Source organism: Anopheles arabiensis, chromosome 2 (genome assembly GCF_016920715.1).
Source record: "Anopheles arabiensis isolate DONGOLA chromosome 2, AaraD3, whole genome shotgun sequence".
NCBI lineage: Eukaryota > Metazoa > Arthropoda > Insecta > Diptera > Culicidae > Anopheles > Anopheles arabiensis.
The window spans coordinates 30,389,429-30,412,443 of NC_053517.1; the positions used below are offsets into that span (position 1 = coordinate 30,389,429).

At 44.8% G+C, this 23,015-nt stretch overlaps 1 protein-coding gene across 4 annotated transcripts in view; it reads left to right on the plus strand.

Moving 5' to 3' along the window:
- Positions 1-23,015, plus strand: part of LOC120895392 (adenylate cyclase type 6) — a 78,065-nt gene that overhangs the window by 45,258 nt on the left and 9,792 nt on the right. For 3 of the 4 annotated variants that reach the window (XM_040298714.1, XM_040298736.1, XM_040298707.1), the window contains 3 exons: positions 6,443-6,585; positions 18,189-18,378; positions 19,935-20,328. In XM_040298714.1, coding sequence (XP_040154648.1) covers positions 6,443-6,585; positions 18,189-18,378; positions 19,935-20,328 — 727 coding nt within the window. The remainder of the gene's footprint in view (positions 1-6,442; positions 6,586-18,188; positions 18,379-19,934; positions 20,329-23,015) is intronic. The other variant, XM_040298725.1, reaches the window with a different exon arrangement.

Genomic DNA, 23,015 nt, shown 5'->3' on the forward strand with positions numbered 1-23,015 from the left:
CGAAGCAAACAATCAAGGACGTTCATTTGCGCTGCCAAACCAGGGCTAGCGTTTGGGCGCTTTTTTGTCGTTCTTTTCTCTCTCTCTCTCTCTCCTCTGGGCACAACGGTGAAACGACGATCCCAGGGGATGAGGCGCTTGAAAATTTGACGAATTTCAGGTTCGTTAAGACATTCGCTTTCACGTTCGCCAAGCCAGGTGCTCTCCAGCGGGCGTCCCTCGGTACACGGGACCGGGACCCACCGTGGAAATCATTATCAAATTGTTTTAATCATAGCTGTTGCCTAATTGAATGCGATGGAATTATCGCTTCGCAGGATAATAATTTCTGTTGAGCATCTTTTTTTTTTTTTGCGCACGGCCCTTAAGCAGCACTCCCGGAGCGGTTCGAGTTACGCCGTTGCTTGGCAACGTCGTGGGAATCGAGTGGAGTGGAGTGCTCCCGAAGGAACCGATCGTTCGGTTCGATGCACGCCTGAATGTAGACGGGCTGCTGTTTTGTTTTATTTTTATCCCAGTTTCCGTTTCCCCTTGGTACAAGGTGAAGCAAGCAAACGTATGCTACTCCAGTGAACACACGTACAGCAACCTACATCATTACGTAGCGCACCGAGACACCGAGCTAGTTAGCATGCACGGTACCAGCTATTGGGGAGGTGGTTCGTGCTGTGGCATTAATTAAAAATTCATATTACATTAATTAATACTAAACCATCTGGTACGGGATATGTATGTGTGTGTGTGTGTGGGTAAGTTGCGTCAGTCAGTGGGTAGCACTGGCAGAGGCTCCGGCAAGGTGACTGCAATTAGCAAACTGATTTTTGTAGCTAGCTTTCCAACCAGTTCGGCTTTGAGCCTGAACGCGGCTTCCAGCCGGGACAGGAAGGAGATACATATGTAAATTGAGATTAAACTATCCTCTACAAGCTACACACGTGCAGGCATGTACACTGCCACACTAAAGTATTCATAAACGGCACATTTTCATGCGATTTAACAGAGGGCGAGTCGAGTAGCTGAAGGTTAACACGGCGGCTTTCCTTTTGTTGTGGAAATTTTCGGCAGCTTTTTGCGTAACAGCTTACCCCCTCGCCGCTCTCAGTCCGCTGCAAGGACGTCATCTTCACGCGCGGCTGAAAGGTTGTTAACACCGGGATGCTTGCCATCAACCGACGGTTTATCGCCTAAGCCAGGCGCCTGTGCAAAAGCTATCAGCAGAAACCCTTTTGATGTGAGTATTTACTCTTGCCCGGAAGTGCGTTTAATCTCTCCCCTTTCTCTGTGTGAGCTACCCTGTCCTGTCAGCAGGTTGTTTCGTGGTTAGACACACAGTGAATGGTGGGCCATGCGTGGGCCATGCAATATATAAAAAGGGCAGCATTTATTGAACTATGCCATGGTATGAATATTTACAGCCGCTCGAAACGCAATGGTGCGGAAAAGAACCTTGCACGCCCCTTGTCCGGGGGCCAAGACGGTATGCATCTTCAAGGTTCAGGGGGGGTTGTTGTACAATCGTGTCGTACAAATTGGACACGACGAAATGTTTGCTCAATTTGCAATGCATGACATTGTCGGCGTGATACATTATTAAATTGTCCTCTGTCCCATTTCCAACCGGTTCAGAGCGGACAAAATAAAAGAAGAAACAAGTTCAGTTTCGCCCCTTTCTTTTTGTACTCTTTCACACAGCCATGGATGGCCCAACCAGCACAACCACGTTGCCGACCCGGTCGGTTTGCTCCTCGACTGTACCGGCAAGAGATTGCACAAGCTCCGCCGCTTTCAATTGTAGCCAAACTGTCCCAACAGTCATTAGATGACGGTGCTACAAGCAAACATAGTGTCATGCGACACGTGCTGACTGGGCGAGCACCATCCAGCATTCACCGGGTGGAAAGTTTTCCCGTAATTGAATTCATGCTTGCTTGCTTGCTCGCTCGCTCGGACGCTTCGCTATTGTCGTGCGCGGGATGCGCTTCGCTCGACGGATGCTGAAAGTATTGACTTGATGCTGTGTTTGAGCTCCACAGCGTATAACAGCGTACGACAGACGTACACATACACACGCCCAATCGGATGATGGTTTATTTCGAACCATTACCAATTCCGTACGCTTCTTCGAATGCATTCAAACGCTACTACTGTTCATGGTTTTGTGCGCTCGTTTTACCCACTGGTAGCGGTAAGCATCTCCTCCCGGAGGCAACTTCTTTGAAGTAATGTGCGCTGTAGGTACAGTAAAGCACGAGTACTTCGCGAGCTTGCAGCAGTGTGTGTGTGTGTATGAGCGGTTCCTTTTTCTGGCTTTCTTCGTTAGACGCAGCAGAAGGAATCGCATTTCGCAAACAGACAAGTGAACGGATCGGTCCGCTGAAGGCAAATAGCACAAGCAAATGTAATCATGCTCATGTTTGCCCTTGTTTACGTTGCTCCACCATCCACCGATGTGGCCGTTAGCTTCTGCTGAACTGAAGCGCATTGACAATACCAATATTCGGTTCGGTTTGCCAACGGTTTTGCGATTGAGTGTACTGAACGCAACAGTCTGAAGCTGACAAAGGTCAACGAAAGACTCGTCTAATGTGATAGTTTACTTTATTTGTTTTTCAAGACTTGTTTTGAAAAGAAGTGACATAATCTATGCTCAATAATAATTACATATTACTGTACTAAACATCAAAAACATGGCAGGAATTGAAAGCAACGGTCAGCAAAGATGATAGATTCATATCTAAATGGAAGATGAAAGTTACTCGTGTACCCCGTCATGTTTGTTTTGCTTTGCGACGTGCTAACGCGTCCTGCAATAACCTTTAGACGTCGATGTGTGTGATTCTCAAAGGACCGCTTCACATCGGTGAGTGACGAGTGGCAACAAGAAAACAGAAAAGATGGAAGAAAAAGCACCAGCGATGGAAAAGAAACAGAATAGCATCAAAAACAAACACACTATTGCTAGCCATTCTGCCCTATGATCGAACAACTTACCAAACACACGCTCTGCCATCATGGATGTGACACATGGGCGCCGGAGTTGGGACGACTTTTGCGAAGAGTGCAAAAACTTTGTGTCGATCGCAATATAGATTCCCGCCAACAATGGTACAGGAAAAGTTTGGTCCAAACTTTCCATTCCTGCACATGGCCAGTTGTTGCTACACTGCTTTTGAAGCGTTACCCCTGATAATGAAAGCTCTTTATCACTGTTTGTGGCGGGCCTTGGAGTGTGCTCTCAACTCTTCACTTCGCGACGTTGCAAGAGCTTTGGTTCTCTCGCCCTCTTTCTCTCCTTCTCTTTCTCTCCTTCTCCTTCTCGCTCTATCAAGAAGATAATTGAGTTTGTAAACTTCTTTTATCAATTTTCAAACCGATCTCGAACACCAGAAGATGCCTGTATTGCCCCTTTCCCTTTCCTTCTCCACATCGAACCAGAAAGTAAATGCTTAATAGAGTTTGTGTGGCCAAAGTTATTTTGACACCGCCATAAGCGTAGCGAGCGGAAGACATTTCACACAACAAAAGGGCAAGGGCAGCACACTGTGCTGGAAAATGGTTCCCGAGATTGTATCGGATAAACATCGCTTAGGGCTTCGGGGCGAGCGGTAATCGTTTCACCGGGACTACGAGTCACCAATATGTTCGGTGCCGGCGGGTACTGGCATTCTAAAATCCATCCATTACCGCACGCGCCAAAGCCTAATGGAGCATTGGGGCTGGTTCTCGGCGGGCCGATGTACCTGTTACGCCGGCAACGGACGCATTATCGTTGTATGATATACATGCGGTGCTTAACGCTTCCCAGGCCCCGCTATTAGCCCTGCATCCTACCGTTGGGCTTTTGTTGGGCTGAATGGTCGTATGTGAAGCGTTGGGCCCGAACCGAACCTGAAATGTGTTGGGTAAATCTTTAAGACCATTCTACTGCTGCCTGCCATCCATGCTGCATCGAGCTAGAGCTAAGCACCACACATTGCGTACGGTGAGATTGGAAGGCATCAAGGCATCGGTGCAGTTATGAAATTGATGATGTTTATGTACATTCCCCGGATGCCTTTGGGCAGCTTGAGTTGCTCCAGTTTGGTAGTGTATGATTATGTTCGAATGTGTGGATAGGAAGGTAAAGCTTTCGTTCGGACAAGCCAGATATGCTATAGGAACTGGAAAGAGTCATCAATATATGATGCTAGAAGAATTGCTTCCGAATATCTTCTACGTTGATGTTTGTATGATTGTATTCGGCTGTATGAGGCTACATAGTACTACAGAGGATTAGGTATCATACTGTGAAGGTATGTTGCTCTAACTTGACATTTTCAGGAGGATGACAGTGAATGATTTACCGTTTTAAAACTACTTATCAGCTTAGTTTATCGGAACGGTGCCTTGTTAGATTCCAACTGGCGTCGTTATAGCGTTGAACACTTACAAATCATCACACATAGCACTGAGCTAGTGTAGAGCTATCTCTACGCTATTCCGGTCAAGAACATGCTCTGCTTTTTGTACAAGTATGCCACAGAGAATGTAAATTTCAAATAATCACAACACTCCCGAACAAAGTCCCTTAGTTTGCTAGTGTCCCCAGCAGAAAAGTAAAATATAATCCCTCCTATTATTCAGCCCCTCTCCTAAACTCTCCTTTCCTACTAGTAAAGTCGTTCTTCACGTGAGTGGTTAAGTCTTTGACAAAAACGAGTGGCAGACATTCACGAAAGCGCTACAGAGAGCAAATGCAAAAAGCAGTCCATCTCCTGGCGAATCGAGAAAATCGATCCTGAACGGTTCAAGGACGCGATTAGTGACTGTTGAGGCGACGGTAAGCGCCGCTTGAGCGTCTGTAAGCGATGCTGCAGACGAGCACGGTTTTCCGGGCTTGTGCCGCGGGGTTTTCCTGGGTGCCCTTTGCGTCACAAACACCTGTTGATGTGTGCAGCGGTAAAAGCCGGTCTGAGTTTCACACGGAGTGCGATTTTGGTAGCGCTGAGTGCCTATTTGGTTAGGCATATTTGCGTTCCCACTTACCGCAGAGTGCAGCGGATGGAAAACCATCGTAGGATTTGATGGTGCATTTAATCTCATGACAGTTAAAACATCCTCCTCGCTCTGGTTGCACAAATTCACATCATTCCTTTCTCTGTATGCTTTGGTGTGATTCAATTACTGCTTCGGATCCGGTGTCTCGAGCCTTCCGTGTCCATCTGGTTGCTTAGCCCTCGATATGTAATTAGCTAGCTCCACACAACCAAACTGGAATTGCGAATAGTTTCGTGTTTGCACAGTGAGACGGTTGCCCTGCGGTTGCCGAGGCAAACTGGGAACCCGATCTGCGTACCAGTTTACGTCTATTGGAAAAGAAAACGGCTGTAGCACCGGTTTACACGGCAATTAAATGCCAATTACACTAATTGGAAGTGCAAGTGCGATGTCGTGGCAGAGGGCAAGGAGAAGGATTGTGCTGAGGTCAAACGTTAAATGATTCGAGGCTCACACGTTTGTGTAACAATTAAGTGTGCTCATCTCACAATTGGACCGAACAATTGAACGGTGAGCTTCATTAGAACCAGTGCCTAGTATTGGGGGGTTTAATGCGTTTCTGATTTGAAATGTAAGACGCCTTGACCTAGATTAACGGCTGTATCTCTGTAGTTGAAATATTCACTGGGTTTTTGTTCTCCAAATGAAGAATGATAGAAGTAAATTTTTAAATTTTGGTAATTAAATCTATGTAAGTAAGCAAATAAACACCAAAATCTAAAGCGTTTAGTCATTTCATAAATAAAAGACACAAAACAATAAAACAGCTTTCGTAATGAAGTCGTCTCAAATAATGTAATATTGATATTTTTCAACGATTCTTTTGTGAATCACACTCTACTACAACTATTGACTAACTAAGATAAACTGTTTTGAGACTCATACCAATCACTCTCTACGCCTCTGCGAATAGTGATCAACTTTTTTTTTCAGATTCATCTCGCTCACTCTCCGCAAATAGCTCGAATAGCTTCTCACTCTTTATGTAATCCTTTCCCAGCATCAGTGTGAAACAGAGTCTTTAAAAGCAAGTCGCTAAAGCGAGTCTTCGTGCTGTGGTCAAACCATACATCAAAATGCAGCGTTCAACTCACTCATACTCACTCACACGAATATCTCTAATTGCTGCAACAAGAACAAGTTAAAATTTGTTTAAATTTCTGTTGCATAAAATTGAGCAAATTCAATCAATTTTATGCAAACACCCAAATATTCTCGCTGCACAATTCAAAAATAACTTCAGAAAAGTACAAACACCAAGCCTACAAACATAGTAAACAGTAAATCAGTCAACTAATCTAGCAATAAAACACGCCCCAGTTTGTGTGGCTCTGTGGGTGTATATACTTTTTGTTTATTTATAATTAATGTTTATTTTGCACATTCTCCGGTCTTATCTTTTCAGCAGCCCAGGAAGAGCTGGAACCGCTCAACAACCTGAACATCAACAACGCGGCCGAGGGCGTGTTCGATACATCCCGCTGCTGGAACACGGTCAAATGTTTGTTCAACGGTGTCATCTGTTCGCACAAGTTTAAAAATGTCCAGGTAAGCGGGGCCATTGGGCGAGTAAACACGGACCCGCTCCGTCGTGTCGTCGGGTCCAGTCGAGTCAATGTTTTATATTCCCACAAGTGCCCACACCATTCAGCTACGTTCGCGCTGGCCAGGACCAGAAGATGAACGGAATGGAATGGAAAATGCAAAACCAGAATCTTGAAGCCACAGCGCAACAGAACGCACGGCCCAAGCAAGCCAACTAAATAACAGCTCACGTAATCTTCTCATCAAAGTTAGACTTGTCGAAAAGATGGAGTACAAGGATGGAGTGAGGAAAGGGAATGGAAAAGTACCGAGAACGCCGTACTAGAACTGGCTTAGCCATAGTCAAATTGCAATTGCACGAAGAACTGTCCGGGTGTAGCTTACCTTACACACACACACATACACACAATTTGCCCAGCTCCATTGGTATGGACTGTGTGCGGCGCGAGGATAATGCGATAAGATTTTCCGTTTACGCCTCTTTCCTCCAGCCACCCAAGAAGGTGAAATTACATTTTATTTACAGGCACGGGGGAAATGTCGGGGTTCGGAACTGAGTCCGTGACACTTTTACCAGTAGCCTGGGCGTACCGGCGCGGTCGTGTACAAGTTTTGCATCCCCCGATTTCGTATTTTAATTCCATTTTGTACACTGCCGGGCCGAAGAAATGTCCCGCCAGACCGGGAGGGAAAAAGTTTTTCCATCGAGGTAAGCAAAGAAAGTGTAAAGAAATGGGTGTCCCATTTTGCGACAGTTATTTTTGTTTTACGATCGCTTAATGCTTACAAAACTATGCAAAGCTTCCCTCAAAAAAGAAAACGCAAAAATACGATCAACATAATTGAAAACGGCATAATGCAGCCATAAAGACTTCAGTGCGGTGGAAGATTTTCAATGCACTCAATGCAACAGCATGACCTCTCACTCCTTGCATGATCAAAGGCTGCCGGCGATTGCATTTTGATTTACGCCCTGCGTTTGTGCTCGCATTCGTGTTTATCCATTCCCACTGGGGAAGTCGTTTGAATGGTTTTTGTTTGGTTTTGGATATTTTGTTCGAAGTCGCAAACTGTTCACAACCGGAGACTGGTGGCACACCAGACAAAGGCAGACAAAGCAGCGACGAGTTTGGCGTGCAAATAAAACGGGCAGCGGGAATGGAAAATAAATAACAAACCTTGTCTGGGGCTGTTCATCGAATTGAAGTGTAGTCACTTTTGCACCTGCGATATTTGTATCGCTTTGTTAGAGCCACCGGGCTCCCGATACCATCTGAGCACAACGCTCAATTGCCGGCGATTGGTAATGGTGGTGATGGTGGTGGTGGTAAAAAAACTATCGCAATGTTTTCCACTTTAATTTACCAATCCTGTTTCCTGCCGTCGCACTCTCACCGGAATGGGATGAGATTTATATGGTGGAAATAAGTCAATGGAACGAACCACTGGCTGCAGTGCACAAGCGAGTGAAGTACAAAGCACAGGGTGGCAACGCTTCCGGCAGGCACCCGGTGCACTCGCACCGGAAGCACTCGCTACCGGAGGTACATGAGCTTTTGCATCTGACAGTCCTCCGTTCGCGGGGCCACAAGCACACAAACGGCGAGGAATGCATTCCAAATGAAATACCCCGTTTTGGTGCTGCTACTCTGCACGCTCTAGCTTCGGTGCGACAGGTTCTGAACTCAACACGACTGTCGCTGGGCTAAACAGTGGCTGAAGCCAACTCAAGCTCGCTTGCTTTCTTCTCCCGGGAGCAGCTTTGTCCGGTAGGTGGAAGGCAAAAAAGGATTCCATCTTTCCCACATAAAATTTGCACAAATAGCAGCGAAGAAACCCTTCGCTTTACATTACGGCTACACGAGCGGACAAGCAAAAAGGAAACCAATTCCGGCACAATGCACAGTGCGCCGAGGCGCTGCCTTTCGGTACGATCCACAATCGTCAAGACACTCGACACAAGACCGCCGATCCTTTTTCGCCCATTACGGTTGGAAGAAAACGTCAACACACATACACATCCATTTTGCCAGTGCCTTTGAGCACCCCTTCTGCAACAGCCTGGTCGGTGGGCATTTTTTTCTCTCTATTGCATTACTACATTACCACAGCACTAAAGGGAAGAGCTGTGCTGGGGTGAGCATTGGCTTGACGTTGATGGGCACAAGCGTCGCCTGGCAGGACAATGGAAGATGACATTCTGCTTGTGTGAATTTTTGAAATCTTTGTCATCAACCCAGCGAACGAGGCTTCAATACTGCTTCACATGAAGGCAAACTTTATTTCTTCTTTAGTGCTGCTCACCTTCACACCGCCACACAGCTACTACTGACAGAATGTAGGAAAGGAAAGCTTACAGCTGCTGGAAATATCTAATCACCAAGCTTTAATCGATGCTGGGCTACGCACTTTTGGGATTTCACTAGATAGTGGAAACTTTCTCGATTCCATTTACCATACTTTTTGCCGAATAGTCTTTAATAGCTTGATAGAGCGAAGATATTAAGGATTTGGTTAATCAGTAAAAGGTATCTGAGCTTTAAGCGCATCATTCGTCGATGGAGTGATTTTGTTTCGGTACCCTCCGGGTAAATCAAATTGAAGTAATGGTAATTAGCAATTCAAGGGTGTACATTTCCATTTTCCGATATTGTGCTGGAATTTTATTGACGTAAACGAACTGGAAAGGTTGATACATCTGCTAATAGGCCCATTCGTGCGTGTTGAACAAAAACAAATCTACCACGGGGGGCTTTATTAGGCGAAATGTGCGGCAAATAAAGTGGAATTTCAATTATGAAACAAGTTATCTGTTTTAAATTATTCACCTCTCATCATTCAACTGATATTTTTATTTATGTGGACTTTAAAACGTGAGCTTTAAGCTATGATTAAAATTAATTTGCTTTAATTACAACCATTATTACCGTGGCCAAGCAAAATTGATTGTTGCAAACATTGCAAAGCTTGATGCTGTAAAATTTCGTAATCAAACGATAATAATTAATGAAAATGGAAATATAAAATGAAACAAACATTCAATACATTATGGTGGTGAATACTTTCAGGCTTTCCACCATCCCAAACGTGGGTTAATGTTTGCTCCGGAAAATCAATCATCCTGATTACGGGGATGCTTCATCTCGCTCCTTTAGTGTACTGTTCACTTACATTGCTTACATCGCTCCACTATTCAGCTATCAATCTTAATAACTAAACCGTCATTTGAACTTGATTTCATTTTACAAATCCCTCCTTTGCGCATTGAGTTCAATACACTGCTTTCATTGCTTCAGATATACATTTACTGTTCAAATCTCAAATGGACGTAAATGTTTCTTGATGTAGCTCTCGCACATTGAAATGCAAATTCACATTCCCACATCAGAAGATTTTCATGATGATAATTATTCCCTCCTCCACACTCGCACTCAAATCCACACAGATGGAATGCTTGCTAAATGGCAGATGAAAATGGTTACGTTTTTGTTTTCAAACCATTTGGACATTTGACAGCTTGTTTAGCACCGCTGCTCAGCAGGAGCGAGATGATTCCCAGCGGGTCGTTTGGAGTGCTTTATGCAAGTGAAAATGATCCCTCAGTCTTGCTTTTCAACTGGTCTTGATAGCCACTGCCAAAAGAAAGAGCAATGCTTTCAATCCATATGTAAGCAATCAGCTACAACATCAGTATCATTGCACCTTTCCGAGCTGTTTCGAAACGCAGACGTATAAGGTATTATGTTTTGCCTCTAGGGAAAATTACCAACTACCATAGATACACACACACATACAAACTAACACACAGATGTACCGCACGACTGAAAGACGCAAGAAGTATGTTGTGAGTATTTATGACGTTAGTGATTTGCGTTCTTGATGCGTGCTGCAAACGAGAAAGAATGAAACACATCCACCAAGCGTACGTTTTCTGCGTACATGCATCCTCCCCGAGGGGGGAAGACGGGGTATGATGGTCAGCTTTCAGAAGAGATAGTTTTTCTTCCGGGGCAATAACACTCGACTGCGCACATACCGACCCAGGAGCCTGCAGTGGGCTCACGAGTGGGGTTTTGTGTTGAGATTTTATTCGCACTCGGTGCGCAAATGCTGCACCGCGTACAAGTGCACTTCGTCCTGACGATTGTGCTGCCGGGCATGCATTCCGTAGTTGTATGCACACCGCCCTGCAGCTATGATGCACAATGTTTCAGCGAAAGTGGGTGAGCAAAAAAACAAACTTTCCCATAACTTTACGGCTTCAGATGTGTGGAGTTTTGTTTTTTTTTTCAGCGTCAGAGTATGTTCAACGTATACGCAGAATTTTCTCGTTTTTTCGTTACTTTTCTTTGTCCGCTATAACACACATGCAAGTTAAATGCGTTGCCTGGTTGAAGCTGGCCTGATAGCCCAGTTTCATATTTGTTATTTCGTTTCCATAACTAATGATACCTGAATGTTTGATTGGTTTTCCACGCTTATTGAAGCAAGTATCACACATTGCAAAAGAAATTTCAAACCATTCTTTACTTCTTTTGGAAAAAAACAAGTTCTATTTCATTTACAAACACATGCTACATTATAAATCAGCAAACATCTTTTGCAGTAAAAACTGATTTTGTTAGATTTTATTCTACTTTACACTCACCACTACACTTACCGTTCAATATCGTCCCGTTCTTTTATTTCCTCATTTTCATACTAGCTTTAAAAGTACTCCCATTTCCCCTGCGCAAGTCCAGCGATGAGCGGTGCAACTTGTGCAAAAGTTTTTAATATACTTACCCATTAGTAGCGTCACACTTTCACCCGTCACCCCTTCGTCCAGGGCAGGTGCTTTTGACGCAAAATGGCGCATCCCACCATCCAGTAACGAGGTGCGATGTGCTGCCATTAAAGGAAACTGTGTCTCTGTAGCTGCTAATTGCATTCAACGTCAATGCGCGCGTGAATTGAGTTGGGGCAAAGTTCTGCAGCAGCTTGGTTAGTTTGTCCGTTTTACTACCATTTGCTAGTTTACTGGCAAACCACCTTGCTGCTAGAGCTTATTTTGTTGCGCCGAGCAAACTTTCAGCTTATCGTTTAAATATTGTTGCTTCTCGCGGTAAACCAGGAGGCTGGCAGTAAATGGCACATTCAACGATACAGTGTCGTCATTAATAGCCGGTGCTAGAACAGTGCCAAATCATGCCACCACCAGGCGTCTCCATCACCGCGTGCCGTGATTTTGTGCTCAGCTGTGTGATGAGTTATGGTTCGATTTAGCTTCTAAATAATTCATTACCCTTCGACCTCGGTACGTTCTCCATGCTGTGGCCCAGCCACGCCACCCAGTTAAACCGATTGCCGAATGGATTTGGCAATTTATTACACCCATTGCTAAGATCGTGTTCTGCCGGGCGTTTTGCTACAATGACCACCACTGCCCATTGCTCGATGTCGTGTCTTTCGTGGCGCGTGGAACGAGCGCTCCCACGTGAGGTCCGTGATTAATATGCCCGTGCCGCACGCCAGTGCCTTACGTGAGCTGGACGCACGGTACGAAACGGACGTTGAATAATAAGATGCTGTCCGGTTTAATGTAGCGACTAGGGGTTGCAGCTTACCAGTGATGCATTCGGAACAAGCACTGCCAATTGCTTTTAAGTTAATTACGGAAAACGCGTGGAATAGAAAATGTTTGCCAAAAAAGCATGATTACGTTGCAAGTAAAGACTTCAACAATAATTATATAAATGTAAATAAAATGTAAACAATTCATGATTCCAGTACAGCGTACTTTCACTCGAACTGGAATGGCATTACAAAGACGATATTTTTTACATGTTTATTCTTCCCCGATGTCTCGTTTTTCTCTCGCCATAAGATGTAAATTGGATGGTATCAGCTTAAACCACACGACGAATAGGGAAAAAAATCGGTCCCACCGCTCCACCACAAAGCAGTTAAACGAGGCTTAGGAAGGAAGGGAAAAGGAAAAACAACGATAATAGCGAGGAAGAAAAGGTCTCACTTCCCTTCTAACGAAATGAAAAAATATGAAGCGCCAAAGAACGCAACAGGAGCAAGCCGGCCACGACAACGGATGGCTTTTTCCCGGCCAAAGCAGACCCCGCTCTTTAACGCGTCCCTATTTTTTAAGGTTGCGAATTCTTACGCACCAGGATCGGGCGTCTTTACCATTTCCGCAGCCGGCAACATACCGATGGGGTATCGTACTGTTGTTGCTCCTCTGCTTTACGGTCTCCGGGTAAACCTTACCAGCGTGTTGGTAAGTTTGCATAACCGTGTCCCAAAATGTCCCTTGGGTGCAGAATTTCTGTCATGCACTAGCGACATAGACCCTTGCCTCGTGCGATGTAAGGAAATGGCGATGCAAGGAAGAAGTAGCAACAGCAAAAAAGTGCCGTACCAAAAAAGAAAGGCCACCCTCACTGCTCGGCTCGCAGGGCGGGAAAGTAAATTGATGCTCGTTATTTTTGCGCCCAAGTGATTGCTGGGAAAATCGGCCCAAATCTACGAACCGGAACCTGGGGGATAGAGTGCGCCGTGGCGTGCCCGTAGCCTTAACAATCTGCCGTTTGGCACGGTCCGTTCTACATCTTAATGTTTGTGTGTGTGTTTTTTTTTTGTTGCCGTCGTCTAGCTTTCGGGATCGGTGTTTCGTGGAAGAATTCCACTGTTGCAGGCGTTGTACGCTGTCGTTATCCTCTTTGTCACATCATAAAATTGGGTGTATTTGTATCGTGTTCTTGACAGTGTTTACAGCCGATTGCCGTACTTGTCTAGTGTTGACGCTCTTTCTCGCACGTAAGCGGAGCTGTGCTGTGTTTGAGTGGATCACGTAATAAGCAATGCTAGCGTAGGGAAAGTTATTGTTCAGGTGGCTTATATGTTTTATTTGGTTTTTAGGTGGAGAGTGCGGAAATCCAATCAATAATGAAATTCATTAATTCTATGTCCAAACTACTTAGACAGTATGACAAGAAACAATAGGCTTAATTATTTTCTTTTTATTAATTTAGTTTATAAAAAGGTAGCTTATTACGCTACCAATACAAATATCATAGCTTTTCCGTTCTAAAAACCTCTCTGATACCACCAAATAACTTCCTCAGCGTTCATACGCTTGTTTATTACGCTTGCGATAACTAACTAAGCATTTCCACTGCCCCAAGTGTACTTTCCTGACTACGCCGTAGGTGAAAACTAATTACCACTGTATTACTTTAACCAGTACAGTGCTACGACGCAGCTTCCATTGGCAGTGTGTGAAAGGTCATTTGCTAGTGCAATACAAATGCACCGGTGTAATGACACTCATCGAAACGCACGTTCCGTTCCGTTGGCAGTAGAATCATCCTCATCATCATCTCCTTCAACCGGTTCATTAACGTAACCGGTAAGCTTTTGAGCAGGCACAGCTGCACGATTCAATTCCCCATGCAAATCGGTGTTTCCGCAATTGAAATTGCTGCTTGGGGAATAGTGAGTGCCCGTTGCACGTGACCTTTGAACCCGCGACCAATGCTGTGACGAGAGAATTGCACCAGAGCTAGACTTAGTATACATGTTTACCGTTTCCTTGGGATGAATAATACGTGCCAAAATAATATTCAACCTGTTGTAATTCAGGATTCATGATTTTGTGCTTTTTTTAATAAAAGCAGGAACATTCAAAACACTTTTTGTGAAAATGTCCCAGATGGAAAAGACAAACCTTATTTTTTGTTGCTTTATTTTACTTTACTTATAACTCACATAAATCGTTTTATCTCTGTGCTTATAACTTCCTCCGTCATGTACATGCTTCATAATTGACATTTCAACCGTCCACGCGGGACCAATGCAAATTCCATTCTGATGCTCCGTACCCTTACCCGCAACGGTTCGAACCGTGCTGCTCCGAAAAATGTGCGCATGCCTTCAAAGTTATGCTAGGCAAACGGTCCTGTACCTGGTCCTGCTGGCTGATTGCAAACCAAGTCGCCAGGATCACTCAAAATCACTGTTTCGTTATGATAAATTATTGACAATGGGTTGGCTTCCTACTGGCCCGGGCAGAACCGATTCCCAGAAGGGTGATTTAACGGGAAGCACAACGGTCGAGGCCGGTGACCCAATTTTTAGTAGCAGAACATTTTCCAACAGTCTAAAGTTTCCGTCGCAAAACAGAGCAACAGGTCCCGGAAGGGTGGCACACACACATTTCACCATTGCGAGCCATATTAAAATATCTCTGATAACGTTCGCTTCTCTGCTCCTGCGTTCTAGAAAGCGGAAACAGCAAGCATACAAAAATGCGATAGAAGCATTTTATGCTGTGCTCACATGCATTCCACTGCGAATGGTTGAAATGGCGACGGGGAAGGCTGAGTTGGTTTGGGAGAGGGATAGTTATCCGGATGAAATGAAAACATTATTCTTTTCTTTGTTTTCTGAACGACCCGTTTCATTTTTTGTACCGCACTCCCGGGCGATGTAGTTTATAATATTTCATCAAATTGACCGGTTGTTTGGAACGCAGTACCCTTGGCAGAAATGTCAGCCCAACTGTGTGGTTGAGGGTTTTCATCCATTTTTAATGCAACCCCCCCGTTACGGATGTAGGCACAGGATTCAGATGGAGCGAAAGGATTTTTCTTTTCTTTTTTTTTTTCTTTGGATTTGAGCACTTTGATTGGCTGGCCTTTTGGACGCTTTTATTGCAGCAAAAATTAACATCCGAAACAACAAAAGACACACCGGTCAAGGGTACAGTTGAATACAACGCCAAAAGGGCCCGGTTTTCTGAAAGGCTTGTAAAATGTTTTTTTCTCGTACAGCCTAACTTTTCGCCAAACTTTCCCGCCCAGTTAAATAATGAAACAAATTTCCCCATTAATGCGTGTACCGTTGCATTGTTTTCTTCGTCGCGTCCATTCATACGCTTGCAGTTGTACGTGAGCAGCATCACTAAGTTGTCAGCAAACAGTGGGACTGATTTGTTGGTAATTTATGTTTCTAAAATGTATACTTTGGGTTAAATCCAACCTCTTTTAAGCTACACTCTTGCAAAGATAAACACGTCAAAAAAGTGAAACGCAAAATGGACGCAACCAATCACTGTGGAGAAACTGTTTCGTGTTGGTGGGAAAACTTAGCCAAAGTAAAGTTTCGCCCCGGGCACGATGCAGTGTTTCGCCATTGAGGTTTAAGCTGCTACAGGATGGATTAACGCAGCATCGAGCGGGTCGTGAAAGAGTTTGCAAAGAAAGCTACAAGCTTCTGCTTGCTCGGTTTGTGTCCCGAAAGGTAAATTTACTCGCGGTGAAATGTTTTACCGGTACTTGTGAGTAAATCGTGTACCTTTGTTATGCTCCTGATGGAGGAAATTGAAAATCTTACTGTTTTAGTTGCGTCTTTACAAGCTTTTTGTGCTTCCATTATTATGTGAATTGTTTTCATAGTTTTTTTTTATCTGGACTTTAATTTTTGAAGTCTGAAAAGTTTGGTACGGCGAGTATTATGAGACAATCGTTGTAATTATTTGAATATTCTAATATGAATAATGTAAAACAAAGACAGTTTATCATAATTTTTTTAATTGACTCATTGTTTTCGTACAATTTATTTGAAAAATGTTGTGTAAAAGTAAGGCATAGATAACTGTCACCATGCTTAAGAAATAATACATCTGTTAGCAATCAGAATTTAAACGACTTCTCAATGTCTTTTACTTGACTTGAGTTGTACCATCAACTAACAATAAAGCAACTTGAAAAACACATTTTCTTGCCTACACCACTTCGTGTCCGACAAAAGATCAAATTTTGTGCCTGACATTAATCGCTCTTCCCCAATCATTTTATTCGAGCGAAGGATAACGTGGAACTTTATGCAATCCAATTATGTCACAAAGCGTTCCTGCTCTTTCATTCATATTCTCCACTCGTAAAATCCGCGGAAGCTTCATCAATCGAAACAACAACAAAACATTCAAGAGACGAATAGAGTTCACTTCATGATGCCAGTGACGTTAAACCACTGTTGAGCTGACAAATGAATGCCAATGCCAACAACTCGCGATTATCAGCTCACAAATTGAAATTCAGCAAAGGGCCACATCACATCATAAGAACAGAAGCACAATACAACGTGGGCAGTCATCGAATGCCTACAATATGCCTGCCGAAATGGTACTAATTAGCATCGTGCTGCTCACAGCGTGGGCCCGATTTGTTACTTTTAGAAGTGAAAATGAAATCAAACCTTGATTAAGCAACGGGATTGGTTTATGACTTGTTACAACAACAACAACAACAACGACGGTAAGGACTTTCCCGGCCTGTTACGGTCGAATCGCGCTTGGAATGTTACCATTACTACCCAAAACCGGTGAGCACCACAATTCCGAACACATCCGAAACTTAATTTCCCCTGCAGCTAGCGCAAGTGCCCTCTAGTACGAGGGAGTGTATTAATCACTGCCTTCGATGGGAATGATTATCTCCTTGCGTTTCGCTACGTTTACCGGCCGCAACCGTAATGACGTCATAACAAATCATTTCGACGAAGCTTTAAGAGCTTCAATTGTTTCGTGTTTCTGTTTTGTTCGCTTGCGAATAACGTCTTTATGGCAGCAATGGGAGGGAGTGGCGCTGGTGATTCTAGGAATTTTGCAACTTTTCCTGCTGACAACGGAGAAGTTGAGTCATGTTTCAGCATTGCTAGCAGATAATGGTCGAGCATATTTGCGCATTTAAAAGCCATTATGAAAGAAGCAGCATTCAATGTTTAATTGAGTTTCAAAGTGTATGGGGTTGAAAGTTTAGCACGAAAGAATCATCCAGCATTGGGTATTTCCAGTACGGGGTAGCGTAATGCTCAGCTTTATTAAATACAAAAAGTATGTAAAGTGGAACCACTTTGCTTTAGCATGCGAACCAGCAGTATTAAAAACTCTTGCTTCTTCAAACACGATTAGAGCTTTAAAATGTGTTATCCCACTTCCATCGGATACTCGTGTTGCAAGAAAGCAATACCTGAGCACTTGTTGTTTGTCCCAGGCGGCTGTCTTCAATCACATTTCAATCACACACACACACACACACACACACAAACACATGTTCCTAGGGAATTATACTGCTCCCAGAGAAGTAACCAGGTCTCGCCGGACCCGGTGATGATGCAATCAATGTTCAATCACTTTCTTAAGTGATTGAAGCAAAGAGCTTGTAATAATCAACACAATCAAGCCGCCGCTCGGCGTTAGTCACCAGAAGACCCAATACAAACACACACACACACACACCTACACACACTGTTAGCCACGATACCGTCCCCGGAGGAAGTTTGCAAGTAATAATCGGCACCGTTTGGGGCGGAATAGTGTGGCAGTGGAGAGAAATACATCGTGCGCTGGTGGACGGTCCCAGCCACCGGGCACTAATATGCTTGTTTCCGTGTCGAGCTGCTCCGACTCCGACTGTGAACTATGTGGATGTGGCCCTAATGGCGACAACTAATGAGATTTCCCGCCCCGATGTATTCCACCACTAACCACTGTGCTTTCTGTTTACTCTCTTCCACGCTTCCTCTATCCCTCTCTCTCTCTCTCTTTGTAGGTCGAAATGCTGTACCAGCGGTACTTTCTTCGCATGAATCAAAGCAATGCGGTTCACATCGTGTGGCTTCTGTTAGGATTAATATTTATCTTAGCGCTAATACATCTAGTGTTTACGTTCATCCTGCAGCAGTCGCTGGAGAGCTGCTACGAGTCACCGCTGGATGGTGTGCCCGGCGGTATCGGTCAAGGTAAGATGATGGCCATGCTGAGGACGATGATAGCGAAAGATGCTCCCGCGCTGTGTTGAGTACGCCACACGCCACACAAAACAGAGCGAGCGTCAGTCGAGCGGTGAGATCGGATTTGCTGAGGCCCACTTTGCCGGAACGCAGCGCCCAGTGCCTGTCCGTTTCGCGGGAGCTGAGCAGCGTGTAGGAGCGTAAATCCTTGACAGACCGTGCTCGATCCGGATTTCGGAAAGCATTTTTCTCGATTCCGCTCGCGACCGAGCTGGCATGTTTCATACACGCTAAGTAGGATAGCCCCCGATCGGACGTGCAGCTGGACAGCTTAGTGGCGTAGCGAACACAGCATGACACATTAATGGGAAGGATTAATAGTATGTGTGTGTGTGTGTGTGTGACTGTGTGCATGTTGAGGCCAAACCATTCCCATCCGCGTACGGACACCATGAATGACACACGCTCATATGGCGATGTAGTTCGTTCTCGTTTCTGGCTCCTCCCGTGAGCATGTGTGGGAAGTTAGTATAGCGATAAAAAATTAACATCATTCATAATGCGAGAATTACACGTACAACTTCAAACTGCGCTACTAACTAGAGGGGAAGGTTTTTGTTCGGGCGCAATGAGTTTGAGTATGTTATTTGTATCTCACCACCGCGCCATGGACGCGTATGTTCATTGGTTGGATGTATGAAATTAATTTCGCTGAAAGGAATGTACAGTGTAAAATCTAATTATAATAACATTTCCTGTGGCTTGTTAGTATGTAACCTTATGGTAAGGGGGTATGTGGTGCCGCTCCGGTGCATTTACTAACGATGAAATGAATACAACAGGAATTTGTTCAAAATTTAAGCTTGCATTTCAGTTTTCTGTCGACGAACTGCGTAGATGGAATTGCAATTTCCCAGGAATAAAATACGAAATAGTCCAGTACATTTGTTTCTAGTTAATATGCGCCATGAAAGCATCATGTAAAATTATTTACATTTTAATGCACATTAATCTTTTTTCTATTTCATGAAAACAAGATTATCTTTCATATGGTAACCTATTTTTAATCAACCTACAAAACAATGTTTTGAGCATACATGGTTTATCTCCCTCTGGCTAATCTAAAAATACTTCAAGCATTATGTTTTTCTGTCCGTAACGTTCACAAATCAGATAGCTAAACGAGATCTCATTGCCAGTAAGCTGCCCTCCTAGAAACAGGAATGTCACAAACACGAGTCGTCTTTCCCTCGTCATATCTGCTTCTTGCCCACAGTTTTTCTCCCTAAATAGTATGTAAAAAAAATCTCCTCAAACTCTTCAAACTCCAAAATCCCTCGTTCACTGGCAGACAGCCAATAATGCTTCAGCATTAACTTCCGTTTAGCTAATCTTCTGCCCCGCAACGCCAGTCCCAGAACGAGCACCGTCCACCGTGTACCCCCACTCATAGCGTACACCGCCCTGCTGGCTGGCGTCCATTTTATTTCATTCAATCGATTTATGCCACCACAACCCCCTAGTGTAGTTGCCTTTTCTACATCTCTACTCCCCCCGTTTTGCAGATGCCCAGATCAACGGTAGTACGCTGGCAGCGATTGCATTCGGCAATGGTAGCAACTACGACGACCCGCTCGGGAGTAACCGTACGGAGGAGGTGGAACCACCGGATCGGCCGCATCAACAACCGAAGAGAGCCCAACTGGAGAGCCGCAACGAAGAGCAGGGAGCGACGGAAGCCCACCGGCAGAGCGGTTACCGGGGCAACGAAAAGGACGACCCGGGAGGTTTCAGCGAAGGCCAGAACGGGGGTGTGCGTTTGCAAAGGACCAGAAGACGCTGGGACGCTGAATCTGGTACCGTCGTCGTGCTACCTGTTGCTGACGAGGACGACGGGTTCGGTTGGCGTTCGGGGGGCGGCCGAGCAAAGCGATGGACACGGGGGCATGCAAATCATAGGTAAGTGGTGCAGTGAGCCGGAAAGAAAGGGTACGATAAGGATACTACACTCTCCTCAGCAAGCATCTTCCAACGCAAATGAAATTACATGGAATGGGGCAGTGCGGTATGGAAGAATTGAGCGAATGTAGCTTTATTTATAAAGGTAACCTGTAATAACGTGTTAAATTCTGGTTAGCAGCATCGACCCCACATAACCGTAAACCCCGTTTGTGTTTTGAAACAGTTTATCAACAGCACATTATCAACATGACGGCAGGAGCGATACATATCCCAACCAAACGCTCTGTCCGGTGTTGCTCTTTAAACCGGATAAAGTTGCAACAAAGATAGCTTTCTTGTTTCGATCTTGTTACACAAAGGTGCGTCCACAATTTCTCTCTCCCTTTCTCTCTCTCTCTCTCTTTCCCTCCCTGCTGCCCACAATTGGGGCCGCAACTAAGCAATCAATTGCCCTAAACTGATGTGCAAATTGAATTTTCCCCCCTTTCGTAGCAGGGTTGCATTCTAGCTGCTTGCGCTGGGCAGGGAAGATGGCCCAAATGGACCCAAAGACACCCCGCACCGCTGCTGCCAACATAATGTCGAACAACCATGAATTGACTTACTTTTTATACGTTTGATAAAACACCATCCCTGGGCTTCCCTCGTGTGCTTCTCTCCACAAAAGAGCACGTGTAGAAAGGATGCTGTTTTGCTATCTCTCAACGAGATAAATGGTACGAGCACACGCTTTGCTCGAGTAAAAGCGTTTTATTTGTCTTGGTTTATTTTTATCCCTTTTTTTTTTTGGAGGGAACGCAAAAGGGTGCTTTCCACAAGGACGAACGCAAAAATAAGATAGCCCCGGATGACTTTAATGTGAAAATAGGATTGTGTGGCTGTGTGGGCTTTTTCTCGTAAAGGTACGGCAAAAGAAAAGTGAGCACCAAGAAAACGTTCCCCGGCCGTTCGGTACCTGCTTTGTGCGATTGTGATAAGAGTTTTAGCTGCCACCGTGGATCCAGCAGCTCACAGCCTTCTGCTTTAAGGCGGCCACAACACAACAGCGCGGCTGCTCCGGTGGCTGCACGGGAAGCCCATCAATTTCCCATTAACAGTCGAATAAAGATGAGTGGTGAAGTGACGGCACAGCGGGTTTCGGTGAAGGCGGAGGGATCGGTTGCTTTTCACTTTTATCCCGCGAACTGCATTGACCATAGAAACGGCACAGATAATCATCGCTTTGTTGGTCGGTCGGTTTTGTACGCCGAAAGTCGCTGAAAGCCGAAAAGAAAAGCGGTTCTCGACCCGCGATGCGGTGAATTTGTTGATCAAAACGCCCCGCCGGATTACGGCCGGGCATGGTGATAAGATGAAGCTTTTGGCTAAGGTTGAGAGATTTGCTTTTTGGGGTGTGGGGAATAGTGTACAATTGAAAAAAACAACGCATTAGAAACGCGATACGAATTATGGGTTACTTTGAAATAAGATGAAAAGCGCCTGACCTTCCCACGGCGTAATAATGGAGAGCTTTACGTGTAACGTTGGAGAACTGAAATTACAAGCTGTGTCGGTGGAACCGTTCATCAACCAGGTTTTATTTTCCATAAGATAATTGACAATTGCATTCTGGCATGTTGTACTTACACCATCAAATCTTTGTGTTTATGATCGTATTACTGTTAAACTTATTTTTTAATAATGTAAATCTTTTCTTGATAACACAAAAATGTCAACGGTGTATACATTTCACCATTTTTTGATTATCTTTTTAAGTCATCTTTGCCGAGTCGATAACGAACCAGTATTATAGCTAAAAAAGCATAAGCTATACCGCTTAATTTCTCATCCAGAAGCTCCATCCCAGCCTTTTGAAAGGGTATTAAACAGCAAAAAATAACATTCCAAGGATACCCACATTCTATAATGGCCACAAAATTCTTCCGCACCCATTGCCGTCTACCCGCGAAAAACCCTCAATCTTTCTAACTATATACTTGATGTGACAGTAATTGGACCCCACGCATCCATTCCTAGCCCACTCCCGCCGCTCCCGAAAGCTGCTCTAGTGTGAAAACTTCCTCACCGGGCATGCCAAATTAAAGACCGGCCTCCCACTGTCTGTCCTTCCTCGAACATACTTGAAAGCAGGAAGCGCTTGAACGCGAAAAGAAAGCTGCCTGCCGGTTGACAATAAATACCGTTTACCGGAACCCTTTCAAGCCCTAACGAGTCCGCGTGGGATTAGCAGTACGGGTCACAATCCGCCACCAGCAGCTGGTTCTGCTGGTAGCGTCTTAATTAGCGCAGTTTGGGTTGCTTTGCCGGTGCGACACGGACAGGATCGGCAGTGAATATTCAAACGGAAAGTAGGAAAAATACAATGTGGCCCCTTGCTGATCATCTTAACCGCGGCCCTATGATCCGGCCGTTAGCCGAATCCGAAGCTGCGACACCTACAACCGCAGCTCTGGGTCAGAGAGTGTACGAAAATTATGACCAAAATTGTCGTAATTAATCATGATAAACGGCGCCACGCCTGCCCATCCCGTTCACCCGGAAAAAGTAGGGGAAAGCCATTTTCCTGTACACCGTGTCACCCCGAACGACGCACAACGTGTTGCTTCCGTTCTGCGTTTCCAAGTGGTTGCTGCGTTGCGGTAGCCTCGGCTTGCGCTTCTTGGTGCGTTTCTGTCGTAGGCAAG